Genomic DNA, 16,507 nt, shown 5'->3' with positions numbered 1-16,507 from the left:
TTTCTGATGTGAACCTTATGACAACTGAACCCACATTACTGCTGTTTTATTTTATTTTCTCTCTTCCTTTGTACTAAAAGAATTCAGTACCCTCTTTTCAAAGGCCTAGTCTTACCCAAGGTCACATAGGAACCTAACCAGGATTAGAACCCAGGTCCTGTGACTACAAATCTACTACCTTTCTTCTATACCATGCTGTTTTCTAAGTTCTTTTTTAAGGGTTTTAAATTCAATATGACTTTACATGTCTCAAGCTTTTAGTTGCAGAAAGAACAACCAAAAGGTTGAAAAATGTTCATTTAATCCTATGGGAAGGATTATCTTTGTGCACATGATGAGAAATGATTGAAGGATCTAGAGATGTGTAACTTGAAGAAGGGAGAATCAGGAGGTACTTGCAAGCCAAGGGCTCAGAAGGGCTATTCTGTGAAAGAAATATTAGGTTTATTTAGAGCAGTTTTAGAGAGCAAAACTAGGGCAAAGGAGGAAGTTACTAGAAGAAAAAATTTGGTTTGATATAACATTTTGAGTTGCTCATAAATCTGAAAGAACTGGAAAGAACATTAGAAGTTATTTCAATTTACAGGTGAGGAAACAGGTATTGAGAAATTTAATGTTTTGCCCAAGGTTACATATGTAGCAAATAACAAAAGCATAATTAGAACTCAGTGCCTTTGATTCTAAAGCACCTCAGTCTTGCCAGCATGTACCAGGCCTGCTAGCTAAATTATAAAATCCTTTTACTACAAGAAGAATTTATGCAGAGGTGTGATTGTCATTTAGTAGTGGTTTTTGTAGAAGTGATTTTTGTAGAAAGGGTTTTTCCCTTGGATGACAGGATGGCTAAAATGACCATTAGGCCTACCTGAAACTCCTGGAGTCCATGATATATGCTTATAAATGGAAAACTGGGCTCATATTTGATTTTAAAAAATCGTTTTTGTAACATAACAGAATCTAGAATTCTTGACAGAATTACAGCAGACCCTGCAGATTATACCCTTATGTTTATGTATTCCAGTAATATAAGGAAGACTGCAGGTGACTTCTTTGTTGGAAATAGTGACAGAAAGAAATGATACTACATCTCTGAGTAGTATCAGATTCAGATTTCTCATATTTGATACTCCCTTGTCTACTTTATTTTCCTGTGTGGTGATGGAGAAAATTACCTTCATTCATATAATACTAGGACAGATTAAATTAAATTAACTCTTTTTAATATTCTAAATTCTAAATTAAAAGAACTCAATTCCTTTAGCATTTATCAATAAAGGTATTTGCTAAATTTTTAATAATTCTCATGGCATCTATGAGTTTCGAATAACATGTAAGTCAGAAGGTGGCACAATAGAGCTTTTTACTGTGATGCATCAGAATCTATGTTTGAATTTGTTTCTACTTCCTTTGCTTTTATTCAGGAGTAGCTGCTTTTTATCTCCGAGTGTTCATCAGTGATTTAATTAACTAGCATTTGTTAAAAGTCTATGTGCCAGACCCTGTGTTAGACACTGAGGATATGAAGGCACACATTTAGTAGCCCCTGATATAAAGAAACTTATGTTTTAGTAGAGGAGACATTTAAATAAATAGGTATATGTCAGATAAACACAAAATAAATTTTTTGGCAGGTGAGGGAAAGGAAAACACTAGGAAGAGGTAGGAGGAGGACTTGTTTCATGTAAAATAATTGTAATGATGACAGTTAATATTTGTATAGTACCTTTTATACTCCTGACAATGTACTAAGGACTTACAAGTATTATCTCATTTGATCCTCACAACAATATTATTATTATCCTCATTTTATCAATAAGGAAACTGAGGCAAACGGAGGTTAAATGTCTTTCATAGAGTCAGATAGCTAGTGAGTGTCTGAGGCCAGATTTGAACTCAGGTCTTCCTGACTTGAGGTACTGTGTTCTATACACTGTTCCATCTTTTATCAGAGTCATGGTCCTGTACTTTTAGTTAATTATCACTGTTCATTCCCATCTCCATTAGCACACTGGGGATAGAGTATGGAGGTGTATTAAACAATCCAGGCAAGTTCAGTACCTCTACCAAAATGCTGTATTAGCTCCTTTCACCTTAGTCAGCCATAATAGGAAATCACTGTTGATTTCTGCTCTATACTTTCACCAAGGACTCAGCTAATTAATTCCCAAATATCTATTTAGCTTCTGATTTGTGTTCCTCAGATGTCACATGTAAAACGGAAAGTCTCTGTTCTCAAGAAACTTACATTCTTCTGGGGTGGAGTGGGAGATAAATATGTTCACTTACAGGTATATACGCAGCATATATGAGGCATTTTTCCCCTAGTGGAGAATGAACTAGAGCTGGGAGAAAGAGAGGAGGTCAGGAAAGTTCGCATATATAAGGTGATACTTAGGCTGAGACCTGAAGGAAACTAGAGATTGTAAGAGAGGAAGGTGAGGAATGAACATGCTGCTGAGATGAGGGGAGATGGAGATGGGTATTGTGAATGAATAACAGTAAGAATGTCAGTATGGCTAGATCACAGAGAATATAAAGCAGAGTGAGACTAGAAAAGTAAGTTGGATCCAGATTGTAAAAAGTCTTGAATGCAAACAAATCAGGATAAACTTGATCCTAGAGGTGATAAGGTGACACCAGAGTTTACTTATAGGAGAATGACATGGTCAGGTCTGAACTTTAGTCAAATAACTTTGGTTCTTATATAAGAGAGAGACTTGAAATAGAGAAATTAGTTAGGACAATATTATCCAGGTCCAGGTGAGAGATCACAGATTATCCAAACTCAGTTTCCAAATCTGTAAGATGAAGGGTTCAGACTATCAATCAATCAATAAACATTTATTAAGTGCCTGCTAGGTGCTAGGTACTATTCTACTAAGCACTGGAGATTTAAAAAGAGGAAAAAAGACAGTCCCTGCCCTGAAGGACCTTATAATCTAATAAGGGAGACAACACACATGCAAACCAAGTTATATACAGGATAAATAGCAAATAATTGACAGAAGGATGGCACTAGAATTAAGAGGGGATGGGGAAAGATTCCAGTAAAAGATATGATTTTAGATGGGATTTAAAAGAAGCCAGGAAAATCAGCAGTCAGAATAGAGGAGGGCTAGAGTTCTAGGCATGGACAGTCAGAGAGAATCCTGGAGCCAGGAGATGGAGTGACTTGTTCAGCCTTGGAGGTCATTGACACTGGATCGAATAGTACATGTTGGGAAGTAAGTTATAAGGAGACTGGAAAGGTAGAAGGGGGCTAGAATATGAAGGACTTTGAATGCCAAATAGAGCATTTTGCATTTGATCTGGGAGGCAACGGGACCTATTGTGTGACATGGTTGAAGCTGTGCTTTAGGAAAATCACATTCATGGCTAAATGGGGGGATGTATTAGAATGGGGAGAGACTTGAGGCAGGCAGAGCCCCCAGCAGTCCAAGCATAAAGTGATGAGGGCCTGAACTAGGGGGTGGCAATGTCAGAGGAGGGAAGGGAGCATATTTGAGAGATGTTGCAAAGGTGAAATTGGCAGGCTTTGGTAACAGCTTGGCTATGGAGGGTGAGAAAATGAAGAGTTCAGGATGACTTCTAAGTTGTGAATCTGGGGGACTGGGAGAATAACATTGTCCTCTGTAGGAATGGAGAGGATAGGAGGTAAGGGAAGGATAGGGTTAGGGGGAAAGATAATGAGTTTAGTTTTGGACATTTTGAGTTTAGGATGTCTGTTGGACATCCAGTTTGAGATGTAAGAAAGGCAGTTGGAGATGTGAGATTGAAAGTCAGCAGAGAGATTAGGTCAGGATAGGTAGATTTGAGAATCATCAAAAGATAACTGGTAATTAGATCCACTTGAACTGATGAGATCATCAAGTGAGGTACTATAGAAGGAGAAGAGAAGAGGGCCCAGGACTACACTCTAGGTTTGGCTAGAGTGATCTGGAAGAAGATCCAGCAAAGGAGACAGAAATGGAGCAGTCAGATAAGTAGGAAGAGAAAGTAGCATCCTGGAAACCTAGAGAGGAGAGTATCTAGGAGGAGACAATGATTAATAGTGTCAAAGGTTACCGAGAAGTCAAGGGGAATGAGGAGAGAGAAAAGGCCATTCATTGGATTTGGCAGCTAAGAGATCATTAATAACTGGAGAGAACAGTTTCAGTGGAATGATAAGGTTGGAAACCAGATTGTAAGGGGTTAGGAAGACAGTGGGAGGAGAAAAAATGGAGGGCACCTGTTGGAGATGGCCTTTTTGAGTTTAGCTACAAAGAGAAGAAAGGTTATACATACGATGAGAGTTAGCAGGGTTCATGTGAGGATTTTTTTTTCTTCTCAAAATGGAGGAGACATGGGCATATTTATAGGCATTGGACAGGGAGAGATTGAAAATAAGTGAAAGAGTGGGAATTTTCAGAGGGGACAATCTGTTGAAAGAGATGGGATGTAATGGGATCACTTGAATAAGCAGAGGGTTTAGCTTTGGTAAGGAGTAAGGCCACTTCACAACATGAAACAGGAGTGAAGGAGGAGATAATGGCAGATGGCATCTTAATTGTTAGAGAAAAATAGGAGGAGAGAAGAGGGAGCTCACAGCAATAGTCTCAATTGTTTCCCCCTATAAAATATGAGGCAAGGTTCTCAGGTAAGAGTGTAGGGGTAGGGGAAGCTATGGAAGGTCTGGGAAATAATGAAAAGGTTAGGAAGAGCTGCTGTGGAGAGTGGGGTTGTGAGGTGATAAAATAGATATAGTGATTGCCTAGTAGCAATTAGGGCCTAGTTGAAGTTGTGTAACAAATTTGTAGTGGACACAGTCAGAATGATTGCATAATTTCTCCATCTTCATTCAGCACATGTGTAGGAGTGAAATTGGCAAATGGTGGGAGTAATACAAGGCTAAGGTTTGGACTAATTCTTCCAGGTCTAGACCTGTGATCCTATAATCCTATAATGGGGGTGAAAGCCTTAATGAGGTTGATGGCTATGTGGGTAGAGAGAAAGGGACATAGACAAGAGATGAGGTGGAAGTAGAATCAGCAAACCTGGCAACTGATGGATATATGAAATGAGAACGAGGAGTTGAGAATGATATCAGAGTTGTGAACCTGAGTGACTAGAAGGATAGTAATAGTAGTTCAGAAAAGGGGTGGGTTTGGTAGGAATACAATGATTTCTATCTGGGGCATACTGCATTTGATGCTTTCAGAATATTCTATTCAAAATTAATAATAGGCACTTGTTGGTGTGGAAGTGAATTGAAATTGAATCCATGTGAACAGATGAAATGTATAACTGAGGGAGCATAGTGAGAGAAGAAAAGGTCCAGGATAGAGCCTTGAGGTATACTCTGTTGGGTTTTTTTGGGGAGAGGGGAAGTGTTATAAGGCTGATGACCCAACAAAAGAAACTGAAAAGGTATGGTGAGGCAGATACGAGCGCCAATAGAAAGTAGTAATGTGAAAACTCAGAGAGGAAGGAACTACTCCATATTAGTTACCGTGAACCCTTACTCAGATAACTGAGATATTTGCAAGTCTATAAACAGTACTGTAAGATCTTTGAGGTCCTGTGAAGACAATACATTATAATCACTTGTTGGCTATGTAGGAATTAGTTGGATTACCAGCTGAATAGGAAGATACTGGGTTTATTAAACAGTCTCTGGGATCCCTTGTAGGCAAGAAATTCTATGATAAAATTATTCTAAGTAACTTCTGTAATGTCACAAAGGCAGTAAATATTCAAGCTGAGAGCAAGATTATCTTGTCCGAATCCAGGGCTCTTTTTACTGTACCACGTTGTCTCTCAAATTTTGCTACCCAAGATACAGTAGTACGATGATCATCTCACCAGAGTAAAGATTACCTTTTGGTTTCTTTATAGAGCACGCCTGTTTATAAATCCCGAGTAACATGGATGATTTATGAACAAGTTTAAGGAAAGACTTGTTCTAATCAACTTATCAGGGAAGAAATATACTGTTGCCATTAATGAATACATTTCCCTTTTCTAGAATGCATTCTACCTTAAACTATAATTAAAGAAGTCAATCACTTTCAGAGAATTGGAAGTTTTAATCCCAACTATTCATATTCCTCTTAAATGGAATTCAACTAAAGTATTAATATAAAGTTCTTCAATTTATAATCTTTAGCACTGCATTATTAGGTAGGCAATATCTTGATATCATTTTAGTGAACTAGAGAATAATTACGAATAGTATAGATTGGATATTGTTTTGAAGATGATAAATGTTAAAGAGCATCTCTGCTGATGTGGTTGTTAATAGCAAAAGACTTTTGCTATCCCTTGAATGTTAATGACCTCGACTGATACCTGCAGTGTAAATAGCTTCCTATAATTGCAAGGAATTTGAAGCAAAAATTCAATTTATTCCTCTCTACTGTACAACCCTAATTTTGCCTCATTTTAAACAACTATCATTTCAAGAAGTGAAGAAAGGACCAATACTAATCAGAATATAAAATCTAAAGAACACATTTAACCTTCCTTTGATCTACAAAGCCACCTGTTTAACCTTTCCAGCTACCACAACTTCTCCCACCTTCCTAGCAAGTTCCAATTTGACCTGGATTTGCTGTGAAATTTCACAAAAATATCTGTATTCTCAAGATTTCTAAGTGAATTATATGGAACATACTATTTGAATTGTCCTTTGAATAACTATGTATTTTTTAGAGATGGAATTCTTTGGAAATAATCTCTTACAGAATTTTTTCATCATCACTGTATTATGCTAAATTTTCTTCATTATCATTTGAAAGAGTGAATATAATCCTTTAGGCATTCATCTTACTGCCAGGGAAGAGCCTGGTCAGCTAGTGAGTTGTTGCTCAGTTTCCTGAGGAAACTTTAACTTGATCCTCCCTTCCTTCCTTCCTTCCTTCCTTCCTTCCTTCCTTCCTTCCTTCCTTCCTTCCTTCCTTCCTTCCTTCCTTCCTTCCTTCCTTCCTTCCTTCTTTCCTCCCTCCCTCCCTCCCTCCCTTCCTTCCTCCCTTCCTCCCTCCCTTCCTTCCTTCCTTCCTCCCTTCCTTCCTTCCTACCATTTTGCTGTGAATACTGACTTTGGTCTCGCTTCTCAGTTTCATAATTTGTTATTGTGAACTGGGCTGACTCTGGGGTGTGAAAGTGGAGACCTTCGCATCTCCCCATTACTATGTACCTATCTACTCTGTGTGTGTGTGTGTGTGTGTGTGTGTGTGTGTGTGTGTATGAAGTTAGGTTTTTGCTTGGGAAAAAAAATTGTGTTTATGAGAAGGAAAGTTTACAGACATTTTTTTTTAGACTACTTGCTCTCTATTTTGCCCAAGGTGTAAGTGTCCATTCATGTCCTGATCCCATTATGGATCAGCACAGAAACTTTGGCTTGCTCCATTTCTGAACTGCACATCTCTCCACAGGCAGAGAGCCCCGCTTTTCTATGGGCTCACTGCATTTGTGCTAGACTTACTGGAGATACCTGACAGCTTCAGCCTTATTGCAACGCAGAACTTCTGAACTCAAGTGATCTACCAGCCTCACCCTCCCCAGAGACAAGCATCGCAGGTGTGTGTCAACATGCCCAGCAAGAAAAGAAGTTTGAAAGAGTTCTTAGTTTTGGTTTTTCCCCTATCAAGATCAAGAAAAAATTAGGACAGCCTCTAGCACATTGAGTAAACTCCGTAATAGGAAGATATGGACAAGTTTCATGGGATGGGGAGACAGGGATAGGTTCTGAGTTTCATAGTGGGAGGGAACTCCCATGTCAAGAGCACAGATCTATTTGAGTATTTCAATTCTTACTTAAAAAGACATTTAATCTATAGTTTCATGGACTCTAGAGATACATGGGGTGTATATAATATTGTCTAGACCAGAAACGTATTTTACAAATGAGTTCCAGAGAGTTTAGGTGATTTGTTCAGGGTCACACAGCTGGTAGGCAGCAAATTCAGGCTTCCCATTCAGTTCTTCTGATACTAGATCTATGGTTGGATCTAGTTCATGCTCCCTAGAGCTATAATTTTAGTTTTACTTTTTTGTCTTGAAAAGTTTCTAAATCAATTGCGATTTTGGCTTAAAATTTCCTTTATTTGAAAATAATCATTAAGCATTTCAGGTATCTGGTTCTGATTAACAATACACAATTTCCTTTGCACACATGCTTGTGGGACAAAAAAAAAATATTTAGACATAATTTCAAATCTATTGTAAGTACCATGAAGTGTCCTATCCAGTTAATGTAGGGTTTGAAGGGTTAAATTTCTAATCTCTAAAAGGACAACTACTGATTATACTAAGGAACCAAAGCAACACGCGGGTATTTGATTCTTCTTAAGTGATTTTTTAATGAAGTTTAGTGTGTATTAGTAAATGTGAAAAGAACCATAAAATTAAGATCACTTTAGTATATATGATACCGTTTGTATGATTTAAATCTAGTCTTTTAAAATAAAAAAAACATCCTGGGATTTTCCTGTGTTCTGGTTATTTGTGACTACTAGTAAGAGTGAATGCCTCTATTCATTCCAGGACACAATTTCATATCTAGTCATCTTATACAGTCATTTTTAGATGGCTTACATTGGTAGAACATTATGTTGCAGAAAAATCTGTCTCCTTGTAACTTTCTCTCAGTGGTATATATTTTCAAATATGTTAGTTTGTCCATGACACACATAATTTTCATTGATCAACTTGGTAGCCAGTGCCAGATGGAAATGGGATAGAACAAAACAACCCCAACAAAGAAATTATTGCTTCTCAAAAAAGAAAATTAACAAACCCACTCAGGGAAGATCTGCTTCTTTCTCTGTCTCTCTCTTTTCTTCTCTACATATATATATGTATATATGTATATGTATACATAAATATGCATGTATATATTTGTTTTAAAAGGGCAGGGGGTAAGGAATGTATATTTTGTCAACCATTCAAAAAAGTAGAGCACAGAAAAGTAAGATCCATTTTGAATTGTGTGTCTTTCAACACTGCATATCACTTATCTAAAAATCTTTGCTGATGTGTATGTGCACACACGTGCACACACACATATACACACACAAGATGGGGGTAGATATTAGGCTCTTAGATCTGTAGGCAACTTTGAAGATGATCTAATACAATCCTTTCCTCTTACATATACAGAAACTAAAGTTCAAATTGGTTCAGTGACCAGTCCAAGGTCATGTTAAGTTAGGTAGTAGCAGAGATGAGATTTGAAGCCAGAGACCATAAGTTCAAATATGAGACACTCATCATATTAAGTTACGAAGTAGAAGAGTAAGTATAATTAGTACTAAACCCAGGATGTGTGCTGAAAATCATTCTTTAAAATTTAGATTTTTATCAAATCCTTATTTTCTTCTAATTTATGCATTTTCTCTAAAAGAAGAGGGCAACTTTAACTCTGGTTAATTGAATTTTCTTACTAGTTAACTCCAGGGTGATAGAAATTTTACATTGTATCTATTTTTAAGTGATAAAAGACATATTGATAGATATCTTAGATTTCAAAATTTGAAAAACAATACCTAAAAAAACCTCAATTAAAAAAATGCCAAATGTGGACAATTGGAATAATAATAATAAAGATAAATTATACAGATAAAACCTTGTTATGTACAAAGCATCTTTTAGCAGCAAAATACACTAATTGTTTTCAAGCAAAAAGAAATATAAACCAAACATTTTGTATAATATACATGATTCCTATGTTACCTAAATACAGGCAATAATAGGTGTGCCTAAAAGCATTAGTATTGCAAGATAGTGAAACTTAATTATCATAGGACTTTCTATAAATTAGTTTCACCCTTTCTCATTTCTAAGGTTATCTCCAAACACTCTTACCTAAGAAACAATAAGAGAAAAACAGATCATGCCTTATAAATACCCAGACCTTTGATTAGTTTCTAAAAGACTATGAAACAAAACACCAGGCAGAGTTCATAGACATGACTGAAGATTCAAATCCCCATTTTCTACCAACCTAGACAATTTAATGCATTGGTATTGCTTTGTTTTTATAGTGGAGATTATAAAATCCAAAGAATAATAAAAATTATCATATTAAGTTTATATGTATATTAAAAATTAGAAAATGGTATGCAAGTGCATGAGAAAACATTTTACTAAAAAGACAAGAAATCTCTTCTCTAAATTCACCTCAATTAGATGATACATGTAAATGCATGCTATTTAGAAAACATGTTACCTTAAGATTCATTAGACCCTTATAAAGATGCATGTACATATCATCCAAATGAGGTTTAAATGCTTTACCATGGCAACAACAGTTCCCAGATACTAAGCATCTGCTGTCTACTCATGGAACTGGATGACCAAGAGACCAGTATGTAAAGGCAGGATATAAATGGCTTTCGGTCCAATATTTTCCTCTTCTTCTACCTTAAGAATAAAAATTTTGGGAAAGGAATATGCAATAGATGTTGTAGCAAAAATATGCATAAGAATAAAGGAGTTAAAACACTTTCTCTGCTCTCTTGGTTCCCAAGGCCATTGTGCTTTATATGCAAGAAGGTAAAAATATAGGGCTGTTAAATAAAACTTCATTTGATGCCTCCATTTCTAGGTTGCAAAAATTGCATATAAACACAGATACCTAGAAAATGTGATACTAATATATTCTGAAGTAGATTAGTTAGACTTCAGAGACTCAGAATCTGAAATGACTTATCAATGAGGGGGCACATAATCTTTTGTTATGCTTTGGGATGAGAAAAAAGAATTAATAAAACTTTTTAAAATACTAAGACTATTGATTTTCAAATGTACAACTGAGTAGACTAGACTAGCTAGCAGTAGTGCTTTGAGGTTTGCAGAATGCTTTACAAATGTTATCTCATTTTATGTTCACAAAAGCCCTATGAGATAGATGCCATTATTATTATTATTTTACAGATGAGGCAACTGAGGCAGTACAAGTTAAGTGTTTTGCGAGGAATAATAAGGCTAGATTTGAATTCTGGTTTTCCTGATTACAGGTCCTATGCACTGGACCACCTAGCTATGATATATTTTATTTTAGTAGTGACAGATGTTAACCTTAAATATCACATAATAAATCCAGTCCTTTTTGGCTTGGTACAGAGAATTATTATTGTTAAAAACTGACAAATAATAATTGATACAGGATGAATTTTGAAAAGTAATGGTAGAGTAATCTTTTTATGAAAAACAGGTGGTCAAAATAAATGTCAATATGATTTTTTACATGATGAAGCTTTAATCTAATTAAAGCCTATAAAAATTCTGAAGGTATTTAGAGCATTCAGGCTTTGTTGACATGATGTCAAAATATTTGGTCAAACTAATCATATGTATCACGTATTCCATCAAAAACCAGCCAAACTGCCTGTCTATTGTTGATTATATAGCTGATTGATTGAATTTTTTGCTTTTCATTTGGTCCTTTTTGGCTTCGTGCAGATAATCATAGGTTCCTTACTAACCCTACACCCTGCAAATTAAAAAAAAAAAATCAATATGTCATGAATTACTTGCTTGTTAAAATTGAAGGGAACAGGTAAATCAATTGATTTTATAATCCTAGCAAAAATCCATAGTTTCATAAATTCACAGATTTAGAGTTGCAAAGGACTGCAGAGGTCACCTTGTCCAACCCCTTCATTTTACAGTTGAAGAGAGTTTGTCTCAGAGAGGTTACCCAAGTAGTAATAGTACAAGATTGAAATCTATGTTATTTGGCTCCAAACTACAAATCTAGCAATCTGTTCACTGCACCACCCTGTCTCCTTGGCCACTTCCATTTATTCACCTTAGAAAAATGGATACCAAACAACAGGTTGACTTTCTCTTAAGTTTCTTCCTCCTTAGAAGGAAGAAGGACAATGTATAATATTTATGAACAGCTAAAGACTTTAAGAACTATGTTAAAGTAATTTTTTCTTTTGTTTCCTTTAAGGAATGTTAATGTCAAAAATGCCAACATATCCTTACTTTCTTCAGATAGGTCATTTTCTTCTGCTTCTCTTTCCATCTCTTTACACCATCCTTCCATCCTCTTTGTCTCTGTGTGCAGTAGCTTCATAAACCAAGTACCATCCCTTCGACAAGGTGACATCCTGCCAGTTTCTACTGTCTCAATAGATGGCTCTAGCCAAGGGTCAGGCGGGGGAAGGTTTGAGGTGTCAACTGGGGTCCTATAATCTTCTCGGTAACTGAAAAGTCCTTGTGTCCGTACAGTTCTTACTGCGCCATATTGGGTAGGAGTGCTAGGTTCTGAATGTCGCTGAAATGATGAACCAAACTGAAGACCCTTGTCCTCCATAGCAATGTGTCCAGGAAAGCCTTCCAGTTCTAGGTCAGCCTGAACTGCAGCTGTTACACTATTTGAACGTTTAAACCGACCATGTCTGTAACAGAAAAAGAAGGAGAAATGGCAGAAAGTTTGACTGTAAACTACTGTGCCATATTCCATGGTCATTATAAATGTGCATAGCTCTTGAATAAGAGTTCCTAAGTATTACAAAATGAATATGTCTATGTTACAAAGACTTAACTATGCATGGGTAAAATTTATGTTTTTATCAGTTGGATGTGCTCTACTTAGACTCTTTCCATCACTTTGATTTGTGAGAGAAAAGCATGTCCCTCTAGTATTCTAATTGCCAAGCATGCTTAAATTTCACTTTCTTAACCAGGATATATATATATATATATTTAAAAGCCTACTAAATAATACTAGGAAAAATAATACTAGAATTCAACTACTGCTTATTCTTTCATTTTAAATACCTACCTTTCAATTGGAAATAAGTAAGAGTTTATTGAATTTCCTTTTTATGGAAATAATGTGAAGGATTTTAAATACAAAAATGGTGGTGAACTAGAAAGGAGCTTTGAAGTCACCTCCCACTGGGGGAGCTAGAATAGTGGAAAGAGTGCTGGGCGTGGAGTCAGGAAGACCTGAGTTCAAATATGATATCAGACACTAGCTAACGATGTGACCCTGGACAATTCACTTAACCTCTGTTTGCCTTAGTCCACTACAGATTTTGCCAAGAAATTCCCATGGTCAGTGTTGACATGCTGTGGTCCATAGGGTCATGAGGATTTGGACATGACTGAACAAGAACAATAGCACACCAATCTTCTTATTTTATAGATAATGAAACTGAGGCCCACAGAAGTTAGGTGATCTTCCTGATGTTACTTAAGAGTAAATCATAAAGCCAAAATTCAAAACCAAGTCCTTTGACTTCATATCCAGTACTCTTTCCACTCACCACATAGCTGCTGATACCTTAAAATATGATTGGCTCACACGGCAACAAGCATCATTTTAGTGTACATTTTGCCTTCAGCCCATTAACATTTTCATCATGCTGATCAAAGAATTAATTAGTTTGTGAAAAATAAAGCATTCTGATTCTCTATTCCTGTAAATAATTTTAAACCTTTTCATTGCAGTTATTTTGAGTGAAAGATGTTTTCCCATGCAGATATTGAAGTGATTTGTGGGAAATGGATTGAAGCTGAGTCTTAAGACAAATATGTAACACACATCATTGATCATGTCTGCAGGACTATGAGTGTACATATAAGAAAGGGACTTTGTGTGTGTGTGTGTGTGTGTGTGTGTTTTAGTGCACCCACAATTTAGTACCAGAGTAAAGCACTGATTTCACACAACTAGATCCACAAAGGATTAATAGCTATGGGTGCATCTACTTAACTTGCAGGCTGTGTTTGGCTTTGTTTGTCCATGTCAAGCAAAGGGCTTGACAATGAGCACTTTCAGGTATTCCTTACAACATGCTCAATTTTTATAGGGGTAAAATTCTAGGGGTGAAATTGTTTAAATGACCTCATATGAAAAACTATTTGTGAATCTATTGATTTATAATAGAAATTCTATAAAGTGGGAATAAATATAGGGATTATAGAAATCATAAAAAAAAATCAGTGCAAAAACTAATTTAAGGGATTAATTCCTTCATTTTTCAGATGATGAATGAAGCTAAAAAAGATTAAATGACTTTGTTTGAAGCTGGTAAGTGGTGGACCCAGGACAATCCATCATGAGTAAGAATGGATACTAACTTATCCGTTGCTTTTGGATTTTCAAGATTTATTCTTTCTCTTTGTATCTTACATAAAACAACATTTGATATTTTCTTTTAAAAACATATGCTAACTTTTTACTTTCTTCTAGTATGCTAAATATATCACTATAATTGGCATTTTTGGATTTTATCATTGTGTACTTTTATCAAACCCCCAAAAAGCTGCTTTAGGCTGTGACTTGGGTTTGGGCTTCTTTTCAGCCCTAATTCCTCCTCATTTGACAACGTCAGGCGCAAATATTTCTGGCATCAATGGGTTCTTGTGTACTCTTCTCTTACCTCTTCTAGAGGACTTCAGCATATAGAATTGTCAGTTCCTGGACTTTCAAGAATGTTAAATTACCTTGGGAAGAATAATTTCCTTGCCTCCTGAAGAAACAGCACTTGGGCAAGGGCAAATGTTGTCATACTTGAATGGTATAAATTGTGTAGCATAAATATGAAAACAGTACAAATTACTGGATGGCCACTATGATCTAGAGGCTTACAAATAGGTTTATAACAAATAGCTCTTGTTTCAGAAACATAGCATAGTTTTGTTTTGTTCTTTGGTTGTTACCGTTTTTCGTCTTCCACTTGCACTCCAACAGAGTGATATTCCCGTAGGCCTCTGCTCTCTGTATCAGAATCAGTTGCTGTTTCCACCTAATTCAATACAAGAGATGTGAATGTAAAACTGAACATGAAAAAAGCTAATTTTTTTTGTTCATTTGCTGTAATTAATTATATATTCATTTAATTAATCCAGTAAAGCACTTGACCCAATAAAATCACACAGAAAGAAAAAATTCCACTCACATGGGTATAATAATTTTGCTTCTGTGTTTCGCAAAATTTTATATAACCATTTTAGCTCTCAATTCTGTCTTTTCAATATATGCAAATGAAATTTCTTGGTTCAGTACAGTCAAGAAGAGGTTTTGTTTGAATTGCATCATTATAGGAACCCATTATACAGTTTTTTTTAATAACATGAATGCCAAAATCTCTTAGTATGTTCGAAGATGATAGGAGTCATGTACAGGGTGTGAACAACAGGTGCTAATTGCATGTAACTAAAATGTAATTAATAATAACCAATACGCAGTTTGATTAACTTCTGCTGACATGACAAAGAAAAAAACTTTATTAAATATCCTAAAGCATTATCTCTGTGTATATACATATGTGTATGTGGAAGGATCTCATCTATATGTACATGTATGTGCATATCTGTATATACCTAGAATTAAGAAGTGGAGAACTTGCTGTCTCAAGACCATATATGGCCCTCCAGGTTCTCAAGTGCAGCCCTTCGACTGAAGCCAGACTTCATAGAACAAAGCCCCTTAATAAAAGGATTTGTTCTCTAAAACTTGGACTCAGTCAAAAGACTGTACCCAGGAACCTAGAAAGCCACATGTGACCTCAAGGCCTGACATATACAATTCACATTATCTATCAGCTATTCAGTGGCCAACGATGAGAGAAGCAGGGTCAGTCATCAGAGCTGTAACTGTTAAAGGAAATACAGAAACACTGTCATGATTATCACCAGTGTGCATTTATCACAAAAAGAAATTTTAGTACAGTGTTATTTTGTGTCTGAACCTGTAATTTCATTGGTGTTAGAAACTCCCTGGTAAAGGATCTTCCCCTAACAGTGTACCAATTACACAATGTCTTAACTGTGCTAGGTCATACTTTTTTTTTTAAACAAATGACCACCAGAAAGATAAGATAAAGAACTTGGATCAAATTGGTCATTTTTGAATGAAGGGTAGAAAGTACAATCTGAGAAGATTCAATATAATGGTCAATTGGAACTTATACTTTAAGGGGGTAGCTATATGACCACTATAGTATTGAATTCATAAGTTCATTGCACCCTGGCATATGAAATATTAACACATATATATAGTTTTTTAAAGTTTACAAAATGCCGTCTTCCCAGACAACCCTCTTAGAGGTACCTAGTACAAATAAGTATATAGATATTTTGATCCAGCTCATGATTTATGTAGTATAGGGAAATCCAGGAAGTATTTATAAGAGGAGAAACATGAGCTCAGATCTTTTTGACTCCAAGGTTGGCCTATCCTCTATGTCCTACTGCCTTTCAGGGCAAATACTATTATTTCCATATCACAGATGAGGAACTTAAAATAATGTTCCAGATGGAATTAGAAGCTAAATCTTTGTGATTCCAAGTCTGGAACTCTTTCTATTATATTACAGTGTTTTTCAGAACTGCTATGTGGTTGCCAGGGACGCTTACTTTTGGATTTCCACAATACAATAAGTTGTGTAGCCTGGCTGTGACTAATCACATATGACAAATATTTTCTTTGGTACAGTTACATATTGGTATGTCTGACTCAGAATCACTTAAAAAACAAAGAAGAAAAAAAGGGAAAATTCTGTTG

At 36.0% G+C, this 16,507-nt stretch overlaps 1 protein-coding gene and 1 long non-coding RNA gene across 3 annotated transcripts in view; one reads left to right on the top strand and one right to left on the bottom strand.

Moving 5' to 3' along the window:
• DLGAP2 (DLG associated protein 2) overlaps positions 1-16,507 on the bottom strand; it is a 529,819-nt gene that overhangs the window by 14,975 nt on the left and 498,337 nt on the right. Inside the window, exons 8-9 of the mRNA XM_072634360.1 lie at positions 14,662-14,747; positions 11,974-12,389 (exon numbers count right to left, since the gene is read on the bottom strand). Of these exons, the coding sequence (XP_072490461.1) occupies positions 11,974-12,389; positions 14,662-14,747 (502 nt within the window). The remainder of the gene's footprint in view (positions 1-11,973; positions 12,390-14,661; positions 14,748-16,507) is intronic.
• LOC140520429 (uncharacterized) overlaps positions 1-16,507 on the top strand; it is a 119,018-nt gene that overhangs the window by 89,222 nt on the left and 13,289 nt on the right. The window lies entirely within an intron of this gene.

This window comes from Notamacropus eugenii, chromosome 1 (genome assembly GCF_028372415.1).
Source record: "Notamacropus eugenii isolate mMacEug1 chromosome 1, mMacEug1.pri_v2, whole genome shotgun sequence".
Lineage (NCBI taxonomy): Eukaryota > Metazoa > Chordata > Mammalia > Diprotodontia > Macropodidae > Notamacropus > Notamacropus eugenii.
This window is presented reverse-complemented; position numbering and strand designations above follow the sequence as displayed.